The following is a 19,778-nucleotide window of genomic DNA, read 5'->3' as shown; positions in this document are numbered from 1 at the left end:
TATATATAATTTGCTTATCAAGAAATGCATTGATGCAGTTGGTTTCGTTTACGTGGGTGTGGCTTCCACACGTACATTACAATCGGTACATTCGGTTTATGTTATCACATTTGATACAATTCCATTCCAGGGAATTTTTAATAGAGTATTTAGTAAATATGCTTTCTTATATATATGCTTTATGCTAAATATGCTACTAGTTATTGGGGAAGGTAACAAGGTGTGTGGTTTTATTTGTTTTGTTTTTTTTTTGTTTTTTGTTTTTGCAGTAGTTAGAAAGCATCGAAAGTCACAGTGTGTGATTTGAACCCACTGAAACCACGTCTTAGGAATAAATATGGAAGATTACAGCCGCGTGCATCGGATACAACCCCATTCCAGTAATCAAGAGAGAGAGATTAGAGCAACAGGCTTAATACCTAACTAGGATAGGTTCATTTAACCCAGAAAACATGAGCGTAAAGCAGGGAAATTGGATATTAGTGAAGGGGGTGAGGTAGAAGGAAGTGCTACTTAATTTCAGGTACTTATTTACATAATTTACTTATTTATGATATATACATTTAATGTTTCAACTATTCATATGTTCGAATGAGATGTTCGAACGTGATGCTCAAGTTGGTCAGCTAGCCGCCACAAAGGTATATGTTAGGCGCAAAGCATCGAAAGCCTGTGCGACTTGAACACTCTAAAACCAACTCTTACGAACGAGATGAGTACAACACAGGTATCATCAGACTTATATTTCGGCTGAAATCGCATTCCAGACTTGAACCCACTAAAACCAACTCTTAGGAACGAGATGAGTACAACTTAGGTATCATCAGACTGTGAAAAATTTGCGGCTAAAATTGTATTCCAGTAATCAGAGATTGATATATTAACATCATAATATTAGAATTTTCAAATTTGTCTAAGTTAGAAGTAAAAATATATTTGACGTTAATTATGGGTGATGATGGGAATTCACAAAAATTTAGAAGTCTTTAAGAGTAATCTCTATGGAGCGAGTTATTATATTCACAATAAATTGTACAACAGAAATGTGTAAGGGTAGTGATCCAACTAATTGAAATAGAGAGCAAGGGATTAGAGACACCTATAGGAAAGAGCATGGAGAAGCTTAGTAGGGGCTATGTTATGTAGACTAACTCGGGTACAATCAAAAAGTAGTAAAATTACAAAATTGGCAATACTGATGTGACACTCTGCATAACATGCATTTTCATCATAGCCCAAAAGAGCCAATTTTGTCGTGCCCGTGACACCCTAAATAAAATGGCCCTAGGAAGTTTCTCGTTGTGCAGAATATAAGGAGGGAAATTATGTCGACGAGTTAGATATCTATGCGTTAAAGACAACAGATGCTTATCGAATTTTTCCAATTTAGCAGTAGTGAAGTGAAAAACTTCACTTATAGTAGTGATGATCATTAGGCTTGCGGCCATAGTTAACACATTTGTGGAGAACTTTCTTCTCAAACGTAAACGCTTCATTTTAGCCAAATTAATATTGAACCATATTGGAAATTCGAAAATGAATAGAGGGCGAATTCTTACCGTTGAGTGGTTTGTGCTTAAGCAGACCATTCTTAAGTTGGATGTACAGAAAAGTGGCGTTCTGAACAATCTGAGATATATGTTGTGCAAATAGTTGTACTTGAGGGTGAGCATAACTCCTAGGTATTTAAGGTATGTATTCTAGCTATGCTCATGTCACTACTGTCTGATATTTGTTGAATACCACTATTTGAAACTTGTGCTTGGAAATGAATTTTTCAAAATTTTAGCTATATAAATTTTTAGTCTATATAAGCCTGCTAACTGTTATCACATTCCAACAATTTTGATAAATAAAGTAAGGGATTTGTTTTGAAACTTATCCAATCCTTACGTACCTTACATTAATTCATTTTAATCGATGTTGGGTATTTTGATAACGATTGAGAGTTGTTAAAATTATTCTCTATATGACATATTGCATTAAACACAATTAAATAGTAAGAAAAGAGCACAAAATGATGCATCTCAACAAAATAGGAACTAAAGACTGAGGGAAGTAGCAAGGAAAAGCTCGGCGAGCCTCAATACGAAGTTCTTTGGTACGCTGAATATTATAGAGAAAATTGTGACTGCAAATAGAGTACAACAGTTCCAAAGAAAATTTCTTTAAAAACTGCAAAGGCGTTTTATATGAGTCGAGCTTTAGCAAATAGGTAAAGATGAAACCTGTTAATTATCGTCTATTTAATGTTAGTTTTTGACGATCACGGTCACATGATACGTTCACTTATTGAGCTAAACTGCTGCAGCTCTTCGAACCATGCCTCTAACTGGTAAGTTAAGAACCCAATAGTCTTTGGTTGACAAATTACCAACAAAATCTTACCTATTTCCTTCTAATTTCCTGAATATAAAGGTTATTAAATAAAAATTTATATGGGTATAATAGAATGGTTTTTCAGTTATACAATTTCATATTCTCTTTAGAGATTTTTTAACTAATGAAATTAACTTATGCCAATTAAGAACGTAATGTTTTTGTTTAAATATAGAAAAGCGAGTGTTTGCAACGGGTAGACTTAACTGGTAACTAGTAACTGAGGGCATCAAAGTGGGTAATATACATAGAAGTGTTGATATTTTACCGTAGAAGTTTTGATAGTTCTACTGCGCCCTCTATAACAAACCAAACCATTGATGATAACAATTAAATATATAAATTATAAAGCTTTTTATTAAAAATACTATTATTGTACAAAATTGATTTAATTTACAATTATAAAATACTTATCTCTGACTTAAAATTAATAAAATCAAGCCAAGTTAACAAGTTATGATTTACATATTGAGATTTAAAAATCCTTCGCACAAAGTATTTTATATTTTTATTTATTTAATATTTTTAATATATTTCCGCTGAAACACGATGACAGACCTTATATTTTCAAATGTCTCTTCATTGCGCTATAAACATATTGACAAGCACAAACACAAATTTTTCACATTACACATATTATAAAATGAGTATAATAAATTTAGTAACCTTATTTAAACCCAAAATATTATGTATATTCAATTTTCACATATTTACTGAGTTGCTCATTCAATTTAGCATAAGCCAATGCTGTCAGTTCCTCGCTTAAAGCTTGGGCTTCAACTTCTGGAAGTTGAACCAAAATGGAGCCTAATAAGTTTAAAACTGGATCAAATTTCTCTTTTTGATTCTCTTCATCGGTTTTTATTCGTACGAAACTCTCCATTTGTGCGGCAATCTTATCTGCCGCCAAAGTTAGCATATTTAGTGCAGTATTTCTTACATTTTGACTAGTACTAGGCATTTCAGTCTGAAAAATATAACAAAAAAAATTCAAATTTAATTTACATAAATACTTGAAAATATAAAACAAAAAATCAACTCAAGACTAACCAACAGACAACATTATCCATCTATAATGCATACGATTTTTGGAAAATGACAATCCTCAAACAATAAGTGTCAAAGATTCATATCATTCTTACCATATTAATGATCAGTTATTAATAAATTATATATATTTCTGATAATAATTAACCAAAAATAGTTTTGAAATAACGTTTCAGGGGTATACTCTAAACCCCCCTAAATATTAGAAGATTACTATATTGAACAAACGTAAGATGATATAAAACGACTACTGGAAAGTAGTGCTATGTTTACTAAGTTGTTTAAATTTCTTTCATAAATATATAATCATGTTTTTATGATACACCATTGTCTCCAAACCATTTAAGTCTAACCTAGTCTTCTCCTACATGATATTTTTAATTTTTAATCAAGAAATTAAGTCCAAAACTTATTTCTATTAACAAGCGAATACCCACGGATAGATTGACGTCTTCATTACTGATTTAGGTGCTTTTTGATAAATATAATATGCCTCCTATGCTTAGTAATTTAAACGGAATAAAAAATTTCAGTTGACTTAATTAAGTCACATATGGACACATTAAGTAAAAATCTAATGAGAAGTAATTATACAAAGTGTAAATACAACATTTAATACGAAAATTTATATATACTTACATTATTCTGATCATTCTGACGAATGTCTGAAGACTTAACATTGTCTTCGCTTTCCTGCTTTACAGTAAGAGTTCTAATAAATAAAATTTGTTTAAAAATAAATAGACATATATACAATATATATAAATTCAAAAATAAAAAATACATTCAAATATACACATGTACTAAATAAGCTGTAAAATAGAATGGAACTATTTCTGGAACACATCTCTGTTATACTTTGCCTACAAAATGTTTATGAACTTCCTGCTAGTTAGAATAAAAGTAGTTATAGATACCATATTAGAAGATATCATATTAATGTAGCTTTCACAAATTAAAGCTAATGCTTTAGGCTTCTGAAGAAATTGAAAAATATCAGACTGATTTACAATGTTAATTTATTGACTTGTAAAAAGCTCATCTCCTCTCCTATTCTATTGCGCACTTCCGTCCAATTGATCTTTATACTCAGCTTCGAGATTGCAAGAACGGCCGGATCTATGTCTTGGAGCCACTCGTCGCTAGCGACGATCAAGTGCCGTTCGACACCTCCCAAAAGGACCTTATAAGCAGGTCCCAGCACGTTACAACAACAACATTATAGGTTCGACGTTTTAATAAGAATCTAGTTTATGGCACGAAACATGAAATAATGAACACTTACCCATTTGGCGGCATGGTGCTTTCAAGAAATGAGAGTTCATCTTGATAAATCCAATATTCATCTCGTTCCATATCACAATCGTTAGTAGGATTTTTAAGTTTATTTGCATAATAGCGCTTACTGTCACGTACGCTTCGCCAACAAGATTTGCAGTCATCAACTATAATATATTTTATATTTTATTTAAACAATACAAAAACATTATTTTATATTTAACTTACTACTTACAGAAACTGCTTTACTCACATTATCCCAGGCGCGTTTATGAGCAACTTTACTCCAGTGTCCTGGAAATTTTTTATTCCATATAGTTGGATTACTTGCCACAGCCTTTATCAATGCCTTAGTGACTTTTTCATTCAGCTGCCGTTTCTTCTTGTACTTAAATGTACTGCTTTTAATAATGTCACTTGTATTAGGCGTTTCGGTCTATAAAATTAATACAACAAGTATTATATACTTGTTATAACAATACATTTTATACATACGTGAGTGGAATAATTACAAGTCAAAGGTACTGAGTTATTTTCGATAATAGAAGCTACTAAGTTTCTCTCACTAATTGTAGTCACTGAATGATTTTCACTTTTAGTTGTTATGGAATTGCATTCACTGTCTTTGTTTAGTATAAATGTTCTAAAATAGAAAATAATAATTAATTAATGGGATAATGGTAAAATATATACAATATATACTATATATATGCATGCTATGAGGGTAGTATCAACCAAAGGATTTATCTATGGACTTATAATGTATTAAAAAAAGTGTTTAGAATGGCTAGCTTAATAAAATTATCTAGTCAAATTGCGGTATCTAAAAATTTGTAATTATTGTTCCCATAGATAAACACTGTATCACATTTTCCATTTGTAAATACTATTCCCATTGTAAAAAAAGGGCGTTTTATGTACCTATTATTACTTACGCACGTTCCGGTGATTTGTTCTCAAGAAATAATAGGTTATTTTGAAAACTCCAATAGTCATTATTCTCATAACCACACATCATATGATATTTCTTAAGTTTATTAGCATAATAACGCTTGCTGTCAGTCACGCTTCTCCAGGCGGATTTGCAATCTTTCACTGGATCATGTAATACAAGTTATTTATACTATACATAATAATGTTTTCGACTAATATCTTACCATTTAAACAGACCTCTTCACTAACATTTTCCCAAGCACTCTTGAGCGCATTGCTGTTGTAGTGGTCCTTATGCTGCCTACTCCATATAACTGGATTACTTTTCACTGCCTCTATCAATGTTTTGGTTTCGGCTTCATGTAGTTGACGTTTCTTCCTCTTCATACTTTTTGATGCCACTTCAAGTAAACAGATTAGAAAAACATAAATAAATTATATAAAAAGAACTTACTTTTATAAGATCTCTCACTAATTTTACCACACAATTCCAATGAATCCAGAATTATATAAATACAAAAAATAATATAAAATCGTATCTTAGATATATATTTGATAATATCACATTGAACTCCCGCTCTACTATTTTCTACTATTTTTTTACGTATGAGAATGTCAACATTTCGTTCCGTGCAAAATATTTTCCGCTTTGTTATTTCGTTGGCGAAATATTTATGCAGTGTTGCCATATGATATTCTTACACTTTAAAAATATGACTTTTGAAAAAACTCTATACATATAATGGAAAACATATTATTAGGTTTATTTTTCTATAAATGATAACTTAAAAATATACAAAAGTCATAATTTTGTGTTTTGCCCAATGGCTAATTGTCAGTTTCTTCACTGATGTATACAATCACTTGAAGGTGCATCCATACCAAAGCGAGCGCTTGCGAACGAACGAATATTCGCAGGTAATCGTACCTGCAAAAGTTTAACTCTCATACTATGTGAGCCACAGTATGAGACACAGTATTGAACCCACTAAAACCACCTCTTAGGAATGAATGGAGCAGATTCCCACAGCAATGTGGAAACTTCATTCCAGTAATCAGGGGAAAGAGAAAGTAGACACACTTAATACCTAGTGAACTAGGTTCATCTAAGCCAGAAAGCATGGGCATGAATCAAATGGAAAGAGTAATAATAAAGGGAGTGGGGTTATGGCCAAATAGCGGGGGTGGGGTCAGTGATAAACTTTATGACCGAAGTCACGAAAGCCGTGGTTGTAAAGGGGAATAGAGAGAGGATTATGGTCCAAATCTTCGTAATAATGAGATAGGTACTGAGGAAACTTAAAGCGTAAAGCTAGAACAATGTCTACTGGGAGGGTATCTAGACTAGATACGTCAGGAGGGAGGTCATGGAGCCGGGTGAGGTACCTACAGGCCAGTGTCAAGAGGTCATAAAGTGTCAAAGAGTAGAGATGGAGAAGTAATTGCCATTAGGCATGCGCTTATAGTTGGTGCAATCACGAAGAAGTCTCCGCTCAAACAGGCTTCTCAGCCTTATGGCTAAGATCAAAGTGTAGTAAGATACGTTATTTTATAACAGTTCACTTAAGTATTACTTGGCGAATAAAAAAATTATTTTATTTTCAAATAAGTTCAATGTATATTTTATGTAATAAATTTACACACATGCATTTTAAAATGAATATTTAATATATATTAATTATATACATCAATATAATACATAATTTTTAAATTTGTTAAACATTTAAGATATGTATTGTTTGATACGTTTATTAATATTGTTGTAATTTGTATTATTTATTTAATTATAAGCTAAAATTTTTTATTTTTAATTTCACATAATATTAAGCTATTTATCACAGTTAGTTGTGTGGGAAATAAAAATTATAATTATTTATAAATTTTTATAATAGATTACACATATAGATACACATATAGCGGAATGAAAAATTATTCTAAATATTATTCTTTAATTCTAATTACATTTATAGTAAAACTTGATATGTTTATGTTACACAATTCTCATTTTTCTGAATTTTATAATTAAATTTAATTAAAAACTAAAAATTAAATATATATAAGAGTAAATTTTGTCTATCGTTTTGTTTAAAAATCGTTTGATTTTGGAGTTACAGTACAGGCATCCTTAAAATTAGTAGCGTTCAGTGGTCCAAAGTAGTCGTCATGTAAAAAGCGAATAATGTTCTCGATTGGACATAAATCCGCTTTGTTGCCACGACTATCACGGGTTATGCGCAAACTTTTCCCACCCTATTTAAAAAAAAAAAATCAATAAGTATTATATAATATAAATAAAACAAATATATATTAAAGTCACCTCACAAAAATCGATTTCATTTGTCACGTCGCGACCATTGTAAAGCACACGAAAATAGTAATCTGTATGTGCCTCACTCTTATATAGCTCAATGGAAAGACGTGCGGCATATGGTATAAAGGTATTCTCTGTTTGTATACCAAGTGCAGCTGTTAGATATTGTAATGTCCAATCGTGTCCAGAATACAGCACAAACTTTGTACGATCACCCGAGATCATTTTCAGCATATAACTTACAATATGTCTAATCATGCCATATGCACGCATCAAACCTATTCGCTTATAGTAGACGTGCTTAGCTTCACGCCCGGACTGCCAATTTGCATAGAACATTAAGGCAGAAACATGTGTATGCTCTATGCAACCCTCAGTGACACTTAAGCTGTTCACACCTGTTTGTGTTTCTTCGAGTGGTGCAACAGCCGATTGTGCTGCATTCACATCCATTAGATTAGCTGCAGTATCATCTTGATCAATATTAATGACGTCACTTAAGTCCAAGGTACTGGTCGGTGTAGTTGGTGTACGCGTGCTATTAGTTGCAGTAGAATGACGACAAGGTAATTCTACATCGTGACATAGAATTGTTAGCATTGCATCAACAACTTCGTTAGGATCATTTATACCGTTGGGAGTATGTTGCAAAAGTGTTGTACCTATCCATTGCATTACACCTGCAACAACTGGGTGTTGCGATAGCTGACGTGCACTTATTGCTGACATGCGCCGACGAAGTACTTCAGCCTGTGCACAAGCGCAGTCAGTAAAACAAAATGCCATGCTATGTGATTCACGTATGTTTAAAGCTAACCACTTATCAACTGGCAGAAACGTGAAGAGCAATGCTAAAGCCGATTGAAAAGTCCGACGATATCGTGTTGTGTACACAACCACTTCATCAGAATTCAGTAATGAATGTGGTGTTGAGCTCATTGTAGACTTATTTGTCATTTGCTTTAATAACAGACCCAAAGGATGTGCATAAATTTGATGTAATAGTTCACCCACATGTAAAAGTTGCGCTATGCCTCTGTAAATAAAAAATAATTACTTATGTACATATATCATATTGCTTTATTATACAATATTTTTATATTATATTCATATATATTTATAATTAAAAAAAACATTTAATTCTAAACTTACAATAAAAACGTATTCAGACAGACTGGAAAAGATTTGACTGTTTTTTATAGGAGAATAGGTTAAAGTATACCATTATACCCTCTAGAATTAGTGTCTATACTTTACATAGTTCCTCTAATTCATAAAATATTTATAAATAAAGTAACAATAAACATGTATTTATGACATTTCTATGGATGACTAAAGAAAGGTTTGACTATATTTTATAGCACAATATATCTAATAGGTGACGGTATATCATTGCTCCCTCTAAAAATAATGGCTATGCTTTACATAGTTTCTCTAATTAATAAAATATTTGAGAATAAAGTAACAATAAACACGTATTTAAGAATTTTATACAAAATACTAACGTTTGATTAATTAATAGTACTAAAATTATAATTAAAATATTCGAATCCAATTATTTTTGAATGGATTTTGTATAAATAATAACATTTAGTACTGCACATATGTCAAGCGAGATAGTGTAAACTTACTATAAATTCTTATAGAAGTCTTAATTGATCAAGCATTAAAATAAAATATTAAAAAGTATATTAAAAATACGTACTTGTACGTTAATTGTCCAAGAAAGCAGGATTTATCCGTTGGAGGTAACATCGCAAATCCATGAAACGGACCAACTTTATTCCAATACATGTGATTTGCGCCAGAAGTTGAAGTTGAATTATACAAAAAACTACGGTATCTATTGATATGCAAAACAATGTTATTATAATGTATAAACTATAAAAATTTAGTTTTAAATAATTTTTTTAGTTGATCATGGTGCTGTTTCAGATACGATCAAATTCCATCTTAAGTAGTAATTGGAAACGCTTATTGATATAATTGTTCATATATAGTTTGTAAACTACATTTGTTAGGATACCGTTCAGGTATCAAATTGGAAATGTAGTCTCGCCCGCAAAATTTTTATACAGACAATTAAATCAATCAATCAATAGGTGCATTCAAACAGCACTACTAATGAAAATTTGTGCAATATCCGAAACAGCTATGTGGTCAGTTCAAAAATTTGTTTAATCTAAACATTTAATTTTATTTTAAATTAGTTACTTCACCTATTAACTAAAGCATCTGCCACAACTCCACAATCAATGTTAGCGACACCTCGCACGTGAGACATTGGACCACGGTCACCATGTCGTATGACCAATAAAACGCCTTGCAATTTCCAACCCTCTAGTATGCCACCATCATCACGACGCACCAGTTGCTCAAGTGGTGTGCAACGTTCTTTAAATTTTCGATATTTCAATACTTCTTCGTTGTCCACTTCGCCAGCTGCAGATGGTGCATAGGCGTGTGTTTTTCCATTCAAAAAACTAAGCGTGCTGCTCAAGGATGACGAATTATGCCCAATGTATTTATACATACCTATAAAAATATTTTCAATGAAAATTCATTTTTTAATATTAAAAGTATTTAGTTGATATTACAATTGGGGTACATACCTGCAATTAGTAGAAATATCCATATACTTAAAATCATATAACAATACAGCGTACGATGTTGTGTTGAAAAACGTATCAACTCCTTGAGCAGCATTTTGCAAAATTCTATGCATTTAAATTAAAAAACTAAATAAAATATATTGAAAAGTCTAAATTTTATATATGGTCGATTTAGTTTTTCGACACACTAGAGGGTTTGATGCGTTGTGACTCCAGGAAAAATGTTTAATTTCTGCATATACCACTATATAATGCGTATACAGGCAGGCAGTGAAGTGACAGTGGGGTGGCTATAGTTGTATTGACTGGCTTTATGTTTGCGCACTCAATCCTTTCAGCCATGTAAAATGGTACATGCGCACTATTGGCCTTAACATATGGTATCATGATAGCTGTTTTTATTTTTGTGGGAAATGATAATAAAACAGCTGATTTTTAAATTTTGTTGTATTCTTTATTAAACATTGAATAAGGATACAAATATTTATATAATAGAATATAATAATATCAAAAGCGTTAAATATATATGTATGTTCTGATGATTAAATCGTACAGATACTTAGATTTTTCAAAAACTGAATAGAAAACTTTAAATGACTAAAATTATATGATGAATTTCATTTAAAATTAATGAACATCCGAATTTTTTATATATGTATATAATATCAAAAATGCTTTTGTATTTTTAGAGCAGCAATTTCTCCAAGTAGTCCCATATGAAATTCGGTTTTGTCTTTAATAATAAAATCCAATTTAAAAATGTCCATAAAACCGTGTGTTTTTTGGAACCATTCAAAGTTTAAATATTCACCTTGAAATTCTTTTCGTGAAACGGGATTTTGTGTCATTGATTCAAGAAATGTTATTTAATTGCATCTTCTTCAATGTATGATGGAAATGGGAGTGGGGAAAGCAGAAACATAGAATTTCTTTTCCATTATTTTCAAAAAAAATGCTCCAACAGTGTTCAATTAACTTCTGTTTTTTTAATTCCATGGAGATGCGGTGAGTGTAATCGTAAACATCCTTGTTTTAAACAAATGTGGTGTATTTCATTTAAAATTAATGAACATCCGAATTTTTTATATGTGTATATAGTATTAAAAATGTTTTTGTATTTTTAGAGCAATAATTTCTTCAAGTAGTCCCATATGAAATTCGGTTTCGTCTTTAATAATAAAATCCAATTTGGAAATGTCCATAAAACCGTGGGTTTTTTGGAACCATTCAAAGTTTAAATATTCACCTTGAAATTCTTTTCGTGAAACGGGATTTTGTGTCATTGATTCAAGAAATGTTATTTAATTGCATCTTCTTCAATGTATGATGGAAATGGGAGTGGGGAAAGCAGAAACATAGAATTTCTTTTCCATTATTTTCAAAAAAAATGCTCCAACAGTGTTCAATTAACTTCTGTTTTTTTAATTCCATGGAGATGCGGTGAGTGTAATCGTAAACATCCTTGTTTTAAACAAATGTGGTGTATTTCATTTAAAATTAATGAACATCCGAATTTTTTATATGTGTATATAGTATTAAAAATGTTTTTGTATTTTTAGAACAATAATTTCTTCAAGTAGTCCCATATGAAATTCGGTTTCGTCTTTAATAATAAAATCCAATTTAGAAATGTCCATAAAACCGTGGGTTTTTTGGAACCATTCAAAGTTTAAATATTCACCTTGAAATTCATTTCGTGAAACGGGATTTTGTGTCATTGATTCAAGAAATGTTATTTAATTGCATCTTCTTCAATGCATGATGGGAATGGGAGTGGAATAAGCAGAAACATAAAATTTCTTTTCCATTACTTTAAAAAAAAAATGCTCCAACAGTGTTCAATTAACTTCTGTTTTTTTGATCCCATGGAGATGCGGTGAATGTACTCGTAAACATCCTTGTTTTAAACAAATGTGGTGTATTTCATTTAAAATTAATGAACATCCGAATTTTTTATATGTGTATATAGTATTAAAAATGTTTTTGTATTTTTAGAGCAGTAATTTCTTCAAGTAGTCCCATATGAAATTCGGTTTCGTCTTTAATAATAAAATCCAATTTAGAAATGTCCATAAAACCGTGGGTTTTTTGGAACCATTCAAAGTTTAAATATTCACCTTGAAATTCATTTCGTGAAACGGGATTTTGTGTCATTGATTCAAGAAATGTTATTTAATTGAGTCTTCTTCAATGCATGATGGGAATGGGAGTGGGGATAGCAGAATCATAGAATTTCTTTTCCATTATTTTCAAAAAAAAAAATGCTCCAACAGTGTTCAATTAACTTCTGTTTTTTTAATCCCATGGAGATATTTTTAGAGCAGCAATTTCTTCAAGTAGTCCCATATGAAATTCGGTTTCGTCTTTAATAATAAAATCCAATTTAAAAATGTCCATAAAACCGTGAGTTTCTTGGAACCATTCAAAGTTTAAATATTCACCTTGAAATTCTTTTCGTGAAACGGGATTTTGTGTCATTGATTCAAAAAATGTTATTTAATTGCATCTTCTTCAATGTATTAACTTTTTATAATTAATATAATGTTTTTAAGTTAATACATTTTTACGTGTCAAAGATATTTTCATTTATACGAGCATACTCGTTTTTTAAACCTTTCTAATCGTGTTCTTAATCCCAAAGAGATGGCGAGAATTTACTCTGATTTTCCAAATTAAAGTTTAATGTTTTAATCTGAAGGAATTTGAAATAGTTGACTTTGCTTTTAATATTTTAGATTGTTTTCATCAACATTATGGAACGTGTTTACTCTTTCCTTAAATGTTGATAATTGTGTTCTCTTCAACATAAATAATAAGTAAGTTTCCATTTTCTCATAAACTGTTTTCCTTAGCAAGAGACAAATAAAACAATTAGCGCTCTTTCATAAAATAGGTGGGTTTGTTTGATCTGAAGAATTTAAAAAAAATTTTTTTGATAATTGTGTTCTTCAATTTAAAAAAAAATATATAGAAATGTTAACTCACTTTTTTCATCATTAAAACATTTTTTTTTCCGAAGCTTTACTATCATATCATAAAGTACAAATTGTAGGCAAGTTTCTTTAATCTGAAGAATTATAATCTGTTTCTTAAATGTTTGTAATTGTGCACTTCATCCACAATAATAAGAAAATGTGTATTCATTTTCTAATAAATTGAACGTACTATTCTCAGCGACGAAAATAAAAGCTTAGGTAAGCGCAAAATATTGGCGAGTCTTTACAATTTCAAGGAAATTCAGTTCCTTTTCTTTCTAATGTATAAACTTGTTATCCTCAGCGTTGCATAGATTGTTAACGTATTCCTTAAATGTACATGACTATTATCTCTTTTTAAAGGAATTAGAAAAGGTTCTTTAATTTTTAGAATAGGATGTTAATATAGTCTTCACGATTCCTTTAATTCTTGGTAAATTTCTTTACATTTTTTCAGTTTTCTAATTAATCGAACCATATTATTGTTGTTGGTTTACCAAAATTCCATTGATTATACTGTTTTACTTAATAAAAAGCAAAAAATATAAATTATATGATTTATTTTTCCATCCAATAATTGAAAAATCCGTATAAAAATCGCGTAACAAAATTTTTAATACGTAGCAATCAATTGTTGGTTAAGTATATTCATTGCGTGTTCAATTTGTTTAGTATATCTTCATATATTTGGTTTTCGTTTATATATATATGCATATATATTTTTATAGTTTTGCTGGTTTGTTAGTATTATTTTTTTTTTTCTTATATATATTTTTTCAATTTTTTTTTATATTTTCTGTTTTATATATTTTTTTTTATGTATTTTTATAGTATAATTATTTTAATATTTAATTTTTTTAAATTTTAATCTTGTGCGGCAGCCAGTGCTAACACAGTGAAACGAAGCTCAGATGGATCACGCTTCATAAATTCTTTACAAACTTTAGCTGCGTCTGCCACGAACGTTTCTTCACTTGTATCCCCATGCTTTACAGGAAACTGTTTGCGTCCATCTAATTCATAGAGTACATCCCCCTTGTTAACGATAGCGACAAAGTGATGAAATACTTTAGTATTCGGGTCGGCTGGAGTTTGGCCTTCTTGTGCCAAACTTTGATGACCTTCAGAAAATTTTTTATCGTTTTCTAAAGCTTCACCACGTTTTTCTGGAGTCATATCAGAAACATTTTCCAAAAAGTTCTTAAGTATGCCATCCTTAAGTTGAATGCTAGATTAGAAATTATGAAACACATTAATCCAAACATTTATTAATAAATTGTTATTATATATAATACTTTATACAAAAAAAAAAGTAAATTTATACCATTCAACACCTATATCATTTTATATTTCAAGATATTCAATATCTTTATATTGAATAAATTTAGCTTTTTATATTTAATTAAAAGCCTTTTATTTCGAAAATAGTTTTATTGTAGTTTTAAGAACTTATTTTCATATAGGCTGTCAATTTAATTAAGTACAATCTAATTAAATTAATCATTTAAACCAAGGCTGTCCAAAGCACGGCCCGCGACATTTTTTTAATATACTACAATTACGCGAATTCTTTTTTGGTGTACTGGTAATGGTAAAACCACATTATTTTATTTTTATAGTATACCAAAGAAGTAATAAATACTATAAAAAAGCACAAGAAGCCATTCACATTAAAATCAATGTGATAAAATTATATTATAAACAAGACCAAGATTTACTTTGAGTTTTAGTACCGAAAAAGAAAACAACGGAAGATGTTTAGCTATTGTTCTACTAATAGATGTAAGATGAGATTATTAAGGTAATAATATATGATGTATGAAAGAATTATTTAAAAATCATTTAAACAAACGTTCATATGTTTAAAGTGAGCTCTTAAACCTTTCCTCATATATTTATATAATTTATATAGTTATTTAATAGTTATGTACGGTTTATGTAAAAATTTAAAATTACGACTTTGAAATAGTTTTTAAATTTCAGTTTCTTTGTGTCGTTAATATACAGAATAATATAACACGTGAAATAACCCAAATAATAAAATCTGCATCTAAATGCTATCACAGTTACTAAAAGCACTAATATTACTGGATAGATATGTGAACGTTCGAACTATACTTTGGTTTAAAGTAGATGCTGTCTAAAACTGAGATAGATAGATTGTTTGGGGTCGATTAAAACAAAAGCTTAGGATCGAGAAGACTGCAACAGGCACAAACCGCTACAAAATCTCGCTAATAATAATAACAATAATAATAAAAAAAAGCAGTAATATCACAAAAAAGGAATTATAATTAAATAAATTTAAAGTAAGTCCTTTTTATTAACTCATAATGTTAGACAAAAATTAAAAGTTGATTTAAACTCATAAACTCAAGCAAAAAAAACTCTGTGTTGACAACGTTGGTTTTTTACATTTTTATTTATTATAATTTTTATACTGAACTATTAGGAATAAGTTTAAGCTTAAAATGAAGATAAAAAATAAAAGCACTAATAAAAAATAAAATTAAATTAAAAACTTTAATTACTAATTTTTTATACGTACTTTCTGTACGCAGAGTTTTTCTGCTGAGTGAGTATAAATAAAAATTTTGCTTAAATATGTAAGAAAATACATTACTATATTTTAAAGGTTGAAAATACTCACCCTTTAGCATTAGCGATACTATGAATCAGAGCGACAGTTCCGCAAGCATTGGGGGTACATTGACGCATATAAAACAAATCATCAGGATGAGTTTCCGGAGACGAAAGTAATCGTTCATTTTCCTCACGACGATGTTGCTCATACTTGTTTTAAACAAAAAATTTATTGAGATATAGAAACATATTTATTATATATCATATTTACAGCTTCAGAGCAAGGAAAAAGCAATATCATTGCTTTTACCGGCTTTGGCACCCATTCCAACATGTCCGGCTCTAAGCCCATGACATCAGTCAAGCACCACTCATCAGAAACACCAAGTTCATGAATGTACTTAGTCAAAACCTTAAAAAAAAATTTAATTAATTATTTCTTCCTTTTACGCTGACTCATCGTAAGAAAATATAAAAACCTTTCGAATGCATAAAATATGAAATTGCTTTTATTAAAAGCTAATTAACTTACATCAGGATTAGATTCCAAAGGTATCCAAAGTGTAGCCATACTTAAACTTTTTTTAAACTTATTTCCAATGTTAATTCAAGTATTTATGCGATTCTAATAGGACCGAACTATTCTACCGGCTTCTGAAAATACGAACAAAGGAGGAGTAAACGAATGAATGCAAAGTCAAACAATATGTCAGTTTACTACAATTTTATGAAAAAAAATGACATTTGACAGAGTTGCTTTGTTTGTAACTGTCAAAATAGAAAATTACTCAAATCTTAAAATTATTTACGTAAAATTAAACAAATAGGCTTATTTTTATATTTATGGAATATATATATTCTTTTTATATAGATTGTGTTATATTTATAAGTTCTATAACTTCGAAAAATAATTTTTAAGCACTAGAATAAAAAAAAATTAGAAGAGAGGGAACTTTTTAATTTCAATATTTCCAGAGATAAAGCATATCGAAGAGAAATCTATTGGATTTGCCATTTTGAGCAACTTTTTTAACTTTAGAATTTAAAATTCTCGAAATATTCACAAAATTTTTATATTAATTTAAAAAACAACAATTAAACAGTGTACTCGACATAAACTTGTGTTTGCGTAATTAATGTAGAATTTTACAGATATAAATCGCTTTCCGATATATAGCCTATAGTAGAAGTTATTTATTATAAGAAATTTTACACCAATTCGTTGTAAAATTGCAGCATTCAACATACCGCAATCGAAACAAATCTTCTGTCAAAAAATCCTTATTAACCTAAAAAAAATTCAAGCAACTTAAGTTATTTATAAATATTTAAGGCATCAAATAGTTTTTAATTATTGACTAAAATATTTTTAAATTAAATGAGTTCCAAAAACTGTACAAAATTACTGTCATTTTTAATATCGAGCTCTAACAAACTTGTGCTAGTTTTGTCAAAAACTGCAGTCTAATTATAATGAATAATACTTTCAATCAGTAGAATATAGAATATGGACTTAACAAAAGTATTTATTAAAAAGAATAAATTCGAGTGCGGTAGTAGAATCTACGATCAAACGCTTATAAGAAAATCAAACCAAGTAGAGGTGCTTTTGTCTGCAACTTTTTAGACGTACGAGTATGTGTTTTAACTAAGTATCAAGTAATAGTGAAGTATTTGCATTAAAACTAATCCAAAATTATGAACATAAATTTCTCAGCAAATGCTAACAATACAAAGAAACTAATAAAATCTATCACAAAATACTAACAATTCAGTTATGATTTTGTACAGGCTTTTGTGAATAAAATATATATATAAACAGAGAATATTAAAGAGAATGTAAAGAAGTAACTAATATAATATTATTACTTACAATAGCACAAAATTGTTAGTGTTACGGTCAATATACAATTACTAAATAGTAATCGGAAATTCGAAAATTTACAATGACTAAATTTGACAGATAGTTTTTCGAAAATTCAAATACAGTAGTCATTGTTTTGGCGATTAAAAAATATAATTATTAAATAAGTGATTTGATCATTATTTAAATAAATTAATTGGCATATTAATTATGCTTGGCGATTAGTGTAAATTAAAAAACATTAATAACAGTAGTGTACTGTGATTAATACAACAAATATAAAGTAATTTTTTATAGAAAAATATTTTATATATATTAGTATTATATCGAAATTATATCATACTGCATATATTGATCTAATAATCACAATTGGTTGTTACACAAATTAATAAAATCGGTGCTATTGATATACATGAAATTGTCATTTAGCCACATTCACTTCTTGTTTTAAAAATAAAAACATTAGACTAATAAAATCATCCACATGCTGGGGATATTCCCAAGAGCTGCAGGTTTGTATAAGTTGTACTCTAGTTGTGCAGTGTGCAATATTTTCTATAAATAAAAAGAGATCAAAATCTCTGTTAAAACTTTAAAACTATTGTCTTACCCATAACACGTTGTTTCACTTTTGTTTCCTCAACGTAATGATTATATAATTGTTCCGCAAATTTGATAAAATTTGTTATTTGCCATGAGCGATAAAAAGTCTCATTGCAGCTACCGGGTAACTTGCTTAAGGACCGCAACTGTCTAATGGATTCTTTAGCATTAGTAGTTATATCGTGAAAAATAGATGTAATTATGGCCAATTTATCGCAATAGGTTTGTAGTTCTTGTGGATATTGAGTATGATCGTTCGTTGCTGCTTGATTTGCAGTTGATAAAGACCGCGTTTTTATTGCTTCAATAGAACTACATAAAGAAAGTCCACGCTTTTGTGCCAGTTGCCATTTGTCGTAGTTATCCTGTAAAGTTTTTATGATAACATCTAAACGTGTTTTACAGACCGTAAAGTTGGAATCAGAGGAAATGGCTCTAGTTTTAGGGCTATCAAGAACTTAACAAATAAATTTTTAATTTTAGAGATATTAAGATGTTAAACAAAACTTATACTTACATCTTACAGGTGTTAACTTTTCATTGAGACTGGTTTCCAACGTTTTATTTGGCGTCGAAATCATTTTATTTATTTTTAATTGCACGTTGTTTTCTTTTTTAACTTATTTTAAAAACATTAAAAAAAGCATATGTTTAGAAAGAACGGAAAATGTAAGAACAAGTGATGAAAACGCGGACAACGACGAAGATACAAATCAATACAGAGTTGATTTTTTATCTTTTAACAAGTTAACAAATATTTTAAAATTGCAGTTTATTACTCAATTTAATAATAAATATATGCATAAATTATATTTAATGTATTATACAATATAAAGTTCTTAAATATAAAACTAATAAGATACTTTTTGTTGCTTTTTTTTATATAATACTTTAAACTGAAATGAAATTGCTTCATATAATTTAAAAATAAAATTTAAAATGTCTTTAAAACATATGTATAATCATTTAAAAACAATTAACTAAAACATATGACACAACAACAATGCTCTTAAAAATTTTATATTTCATATTGTACACAACACAACAAAGAACATATGTTAAAAATAAGTATTTAGCATAGCAATTTGTTTTAACCAAACTTAACGTTGTAATTTTACAACTCTGAAAAAAATATGACGGCTATAATATGAAGTAACAAAGGTATAACAACATGACAACAAAGAATTTGGAAT

The 19,778-nt window shown here is 29.4% G+C and overlaps 4 protein-coding genes across 6 annotated transcripts; all 4 read right to left on the bottom strand.

Moving 5' to 3' along the window:
* Positions 1-2,788: 2,788 nt before the first annotated feature.
* LOC119662322 lies at positions 2,789-6,309 on the bottom strand. 3 transcript variants are annotated; one of them, XM_038071918.1, is made up of 9 exons: positions 6,092-6,308; positions 5,862-6,038; positions 5,640-5,799; positions 5,200-5,347; positions 4,933-5,140; positions 4,712-4,871; positions 4,066-4,138; positions 3,046-3,346; positions 2,792-2,966 (listed from the first exon to the last, which is right to left on the bottom strand). In XM_038071918.1, coding segments are annotated over exons 1-8 (1,209 nt in total). In that variant the 5' UTR covers positions 6,093-6,308; the 3' UTR covers positions 2,792-2,966; positions 3,046-3,064. The 3 variants fall into 3 exon arrangements, with proteins under 3 accessions (XP_037927847.1, XP_037927845.1, XP_037927846.1); XM_038071919.1 differs by having other exon boundaries at positions 2,789-3,346; positions 5,862-6,025; positions 6,092-6,309; XM_038071917.1 differs by having other exon boundaries at positions 2,790-3,346.
* A 1,396-nt stretch (positions 6,310-7,705) lies between these two features.
* On the bottom strand, positions 7,706-10,775 carry LOC119689233 (2-phosphoxylose phosphatase 1). Its single transcript, XM_038104019.1, has 5 exons — positions 10,561-10,775; positions 10,168-10,483; positions 9,654-9,791; positions 7,955-8,984; positions 7,706-7,887 (listed from the first exon to the last, which is right to left on the bottom strand). The coding sequence occupies exons 1-5, from the start codon at positions 10,652-10,654 to the stop codon at positions 7,723-7,725; spliced, it is 1,743 nt and encodes a 580-aa protein (XP_037959947.1). The 5' UTR covers positions 10,655-10,775; the 3' UTR covers positions 7,706-7,722.
* Positions 10,776-14,333: 3,558 nt separating this feature from the next.
* Positions 14,334-18,049, bottom strand: LOC119687546 (ubiquitin carboxyl-terminal hydrolase). Its single transcript, XM_038101891.1, has 5 exons — positions 17,992-18,049; positions 16,651-16,772; positions 16,390-16,530; positions 16,186-16,328; positions 14,334-14,763 (listed from the first exon to the last, which is right to left on the bottom strand). Exons 2-5 carry the CDS (start codon positions 16,687-16,689, stop codon positions 14,400-14,402), a joined length of 687 nt encoding a protein of 228 aa, XP_037957819.1. The 5' UTR covers positions 16,690-16,772; positions 17,992-18,049; the 3' UTR covers positions 14,334-14,399.
* A 281-nt stretch (positions 18,050-18,330) lies between these two features.
* LOC119689890 lies at positions 18,331-19,238 on the bottom strand. Its single transcript, XM_038104818.1, has 3 exons — positions 19,103-19,238; positions 18,593-19,042; positions 18,331-18,537 (listed from the first exon to the last, which is right to left on the bottom strand). The coding sequence occupies exons 1-3, from the start codon at positions 19,164-19,166 to the stop codon at positions 18,404-18,406; spliced, it is 648 nt and encodes a 215-aa protein (XP_037960746.1). The 5' UTR covers positions 19,167-19,238; the 3' UTR covers positions 18,331-18,403.
* Positions 19,239-19,778: the final 540 nt, after the last annotated feature.

This window comes from Teleopsis dalmanni, chromosome X (genome assembly GCF_002237135.1).
Source record: "Teleopsis dalmanni isolate 2A chromosome X, ASM223713v2, whole genome shotgun sequence".
Classification (NCBI taxonomy): Eukaryota; Metazoa; Arthropoda; class Insecta; order Diptera; family Diopsidae; genus Teleopsis; species Teleopsis dalmanni.
The sequence above is the reverse complement of the archived record's forward strand: the minus strand, read 5'-3'. Positions and strand labels throughout refer to the sequence as shown.

Bases quoted from the DNA above. Each gene is read 5' to 3' on its own strand.
- LOC119687546 (XM_038101891.1), bottom strand. From the start codon at position 16,689: ATGGCTACACTTTGGATACCTTTGGAATCTAATCCTGAT. The intron at 16,329-16,389 runs GTAAATATGATA...GTTTAAAACAAG, and splicing joins TTTTTCCTTGCTCTGAAGCT to TATGAGCAACATCGTCGTGA. The intron at 14,764-16,185 runs GTGAGTATTTTC...TTTCTAATCTAG, and splicing joins AGTATCGCTAATGCTAAAGG to CATTCAACTTAAGGATGGCA.
- LOC119689890 (XM_038104818.1), bottom strand. From the start codon at position 19,166: ATGATTTCGACGCCAAATAAAACGTTGGAAACCAGTCTCAATGAAAAG. The intron at 19,043-19,102 runs GTAAGTATAAGT...TTATTTGTTAAG, and splicing joins AAAGTTAACACCTGTAAGAT to TTCTTGATAGCCCTAAAACT. The intron at 18,538-18,592 runs GTAAGACAATAG...TTTTATTTATAG, and splicing joins AGTGAAACAACGTGTTATGG to AAAATATTGCACACTGCACA.
- LOC119689233 (XM_038104019.1), bottom strand. From the start codon at position 10,654: ATGCTGCTCAAGGAGTTGATACGTTTTTCAACACAACATCGTACGCTG. The intron at 10,484-10,560 runs GTATGTACCCCA...ATATTTTTATAG, and splicing joins GATATTTCTACTAATTGCAG to GTATGTATAAATACATTGGG. The intron at 9,792-10,167 runs GTGAAGTAACTA...GCATATCAATAG, and splicing joins GCAGATGCTTTAGTTAATAG to ATACCGTAGTTTTTTGTATA.
- LOC119662322 (XM_038071917.1), bottom strand. The intron at 4,139-4,711 runs GTAAGTGTTCAT...TTTATTTATTAG, and splicing joins AGCACCATGCCGCCAAATGG to AACTCTTACTGTAAAGCAGG. The intron at 3,347-4,065 runs GTAAGTATATAT...TATATTTTTCAG, and splicing joins GTCAGAATGATCAGAATAAT to ACTGAAATGCCTAGTACTAG.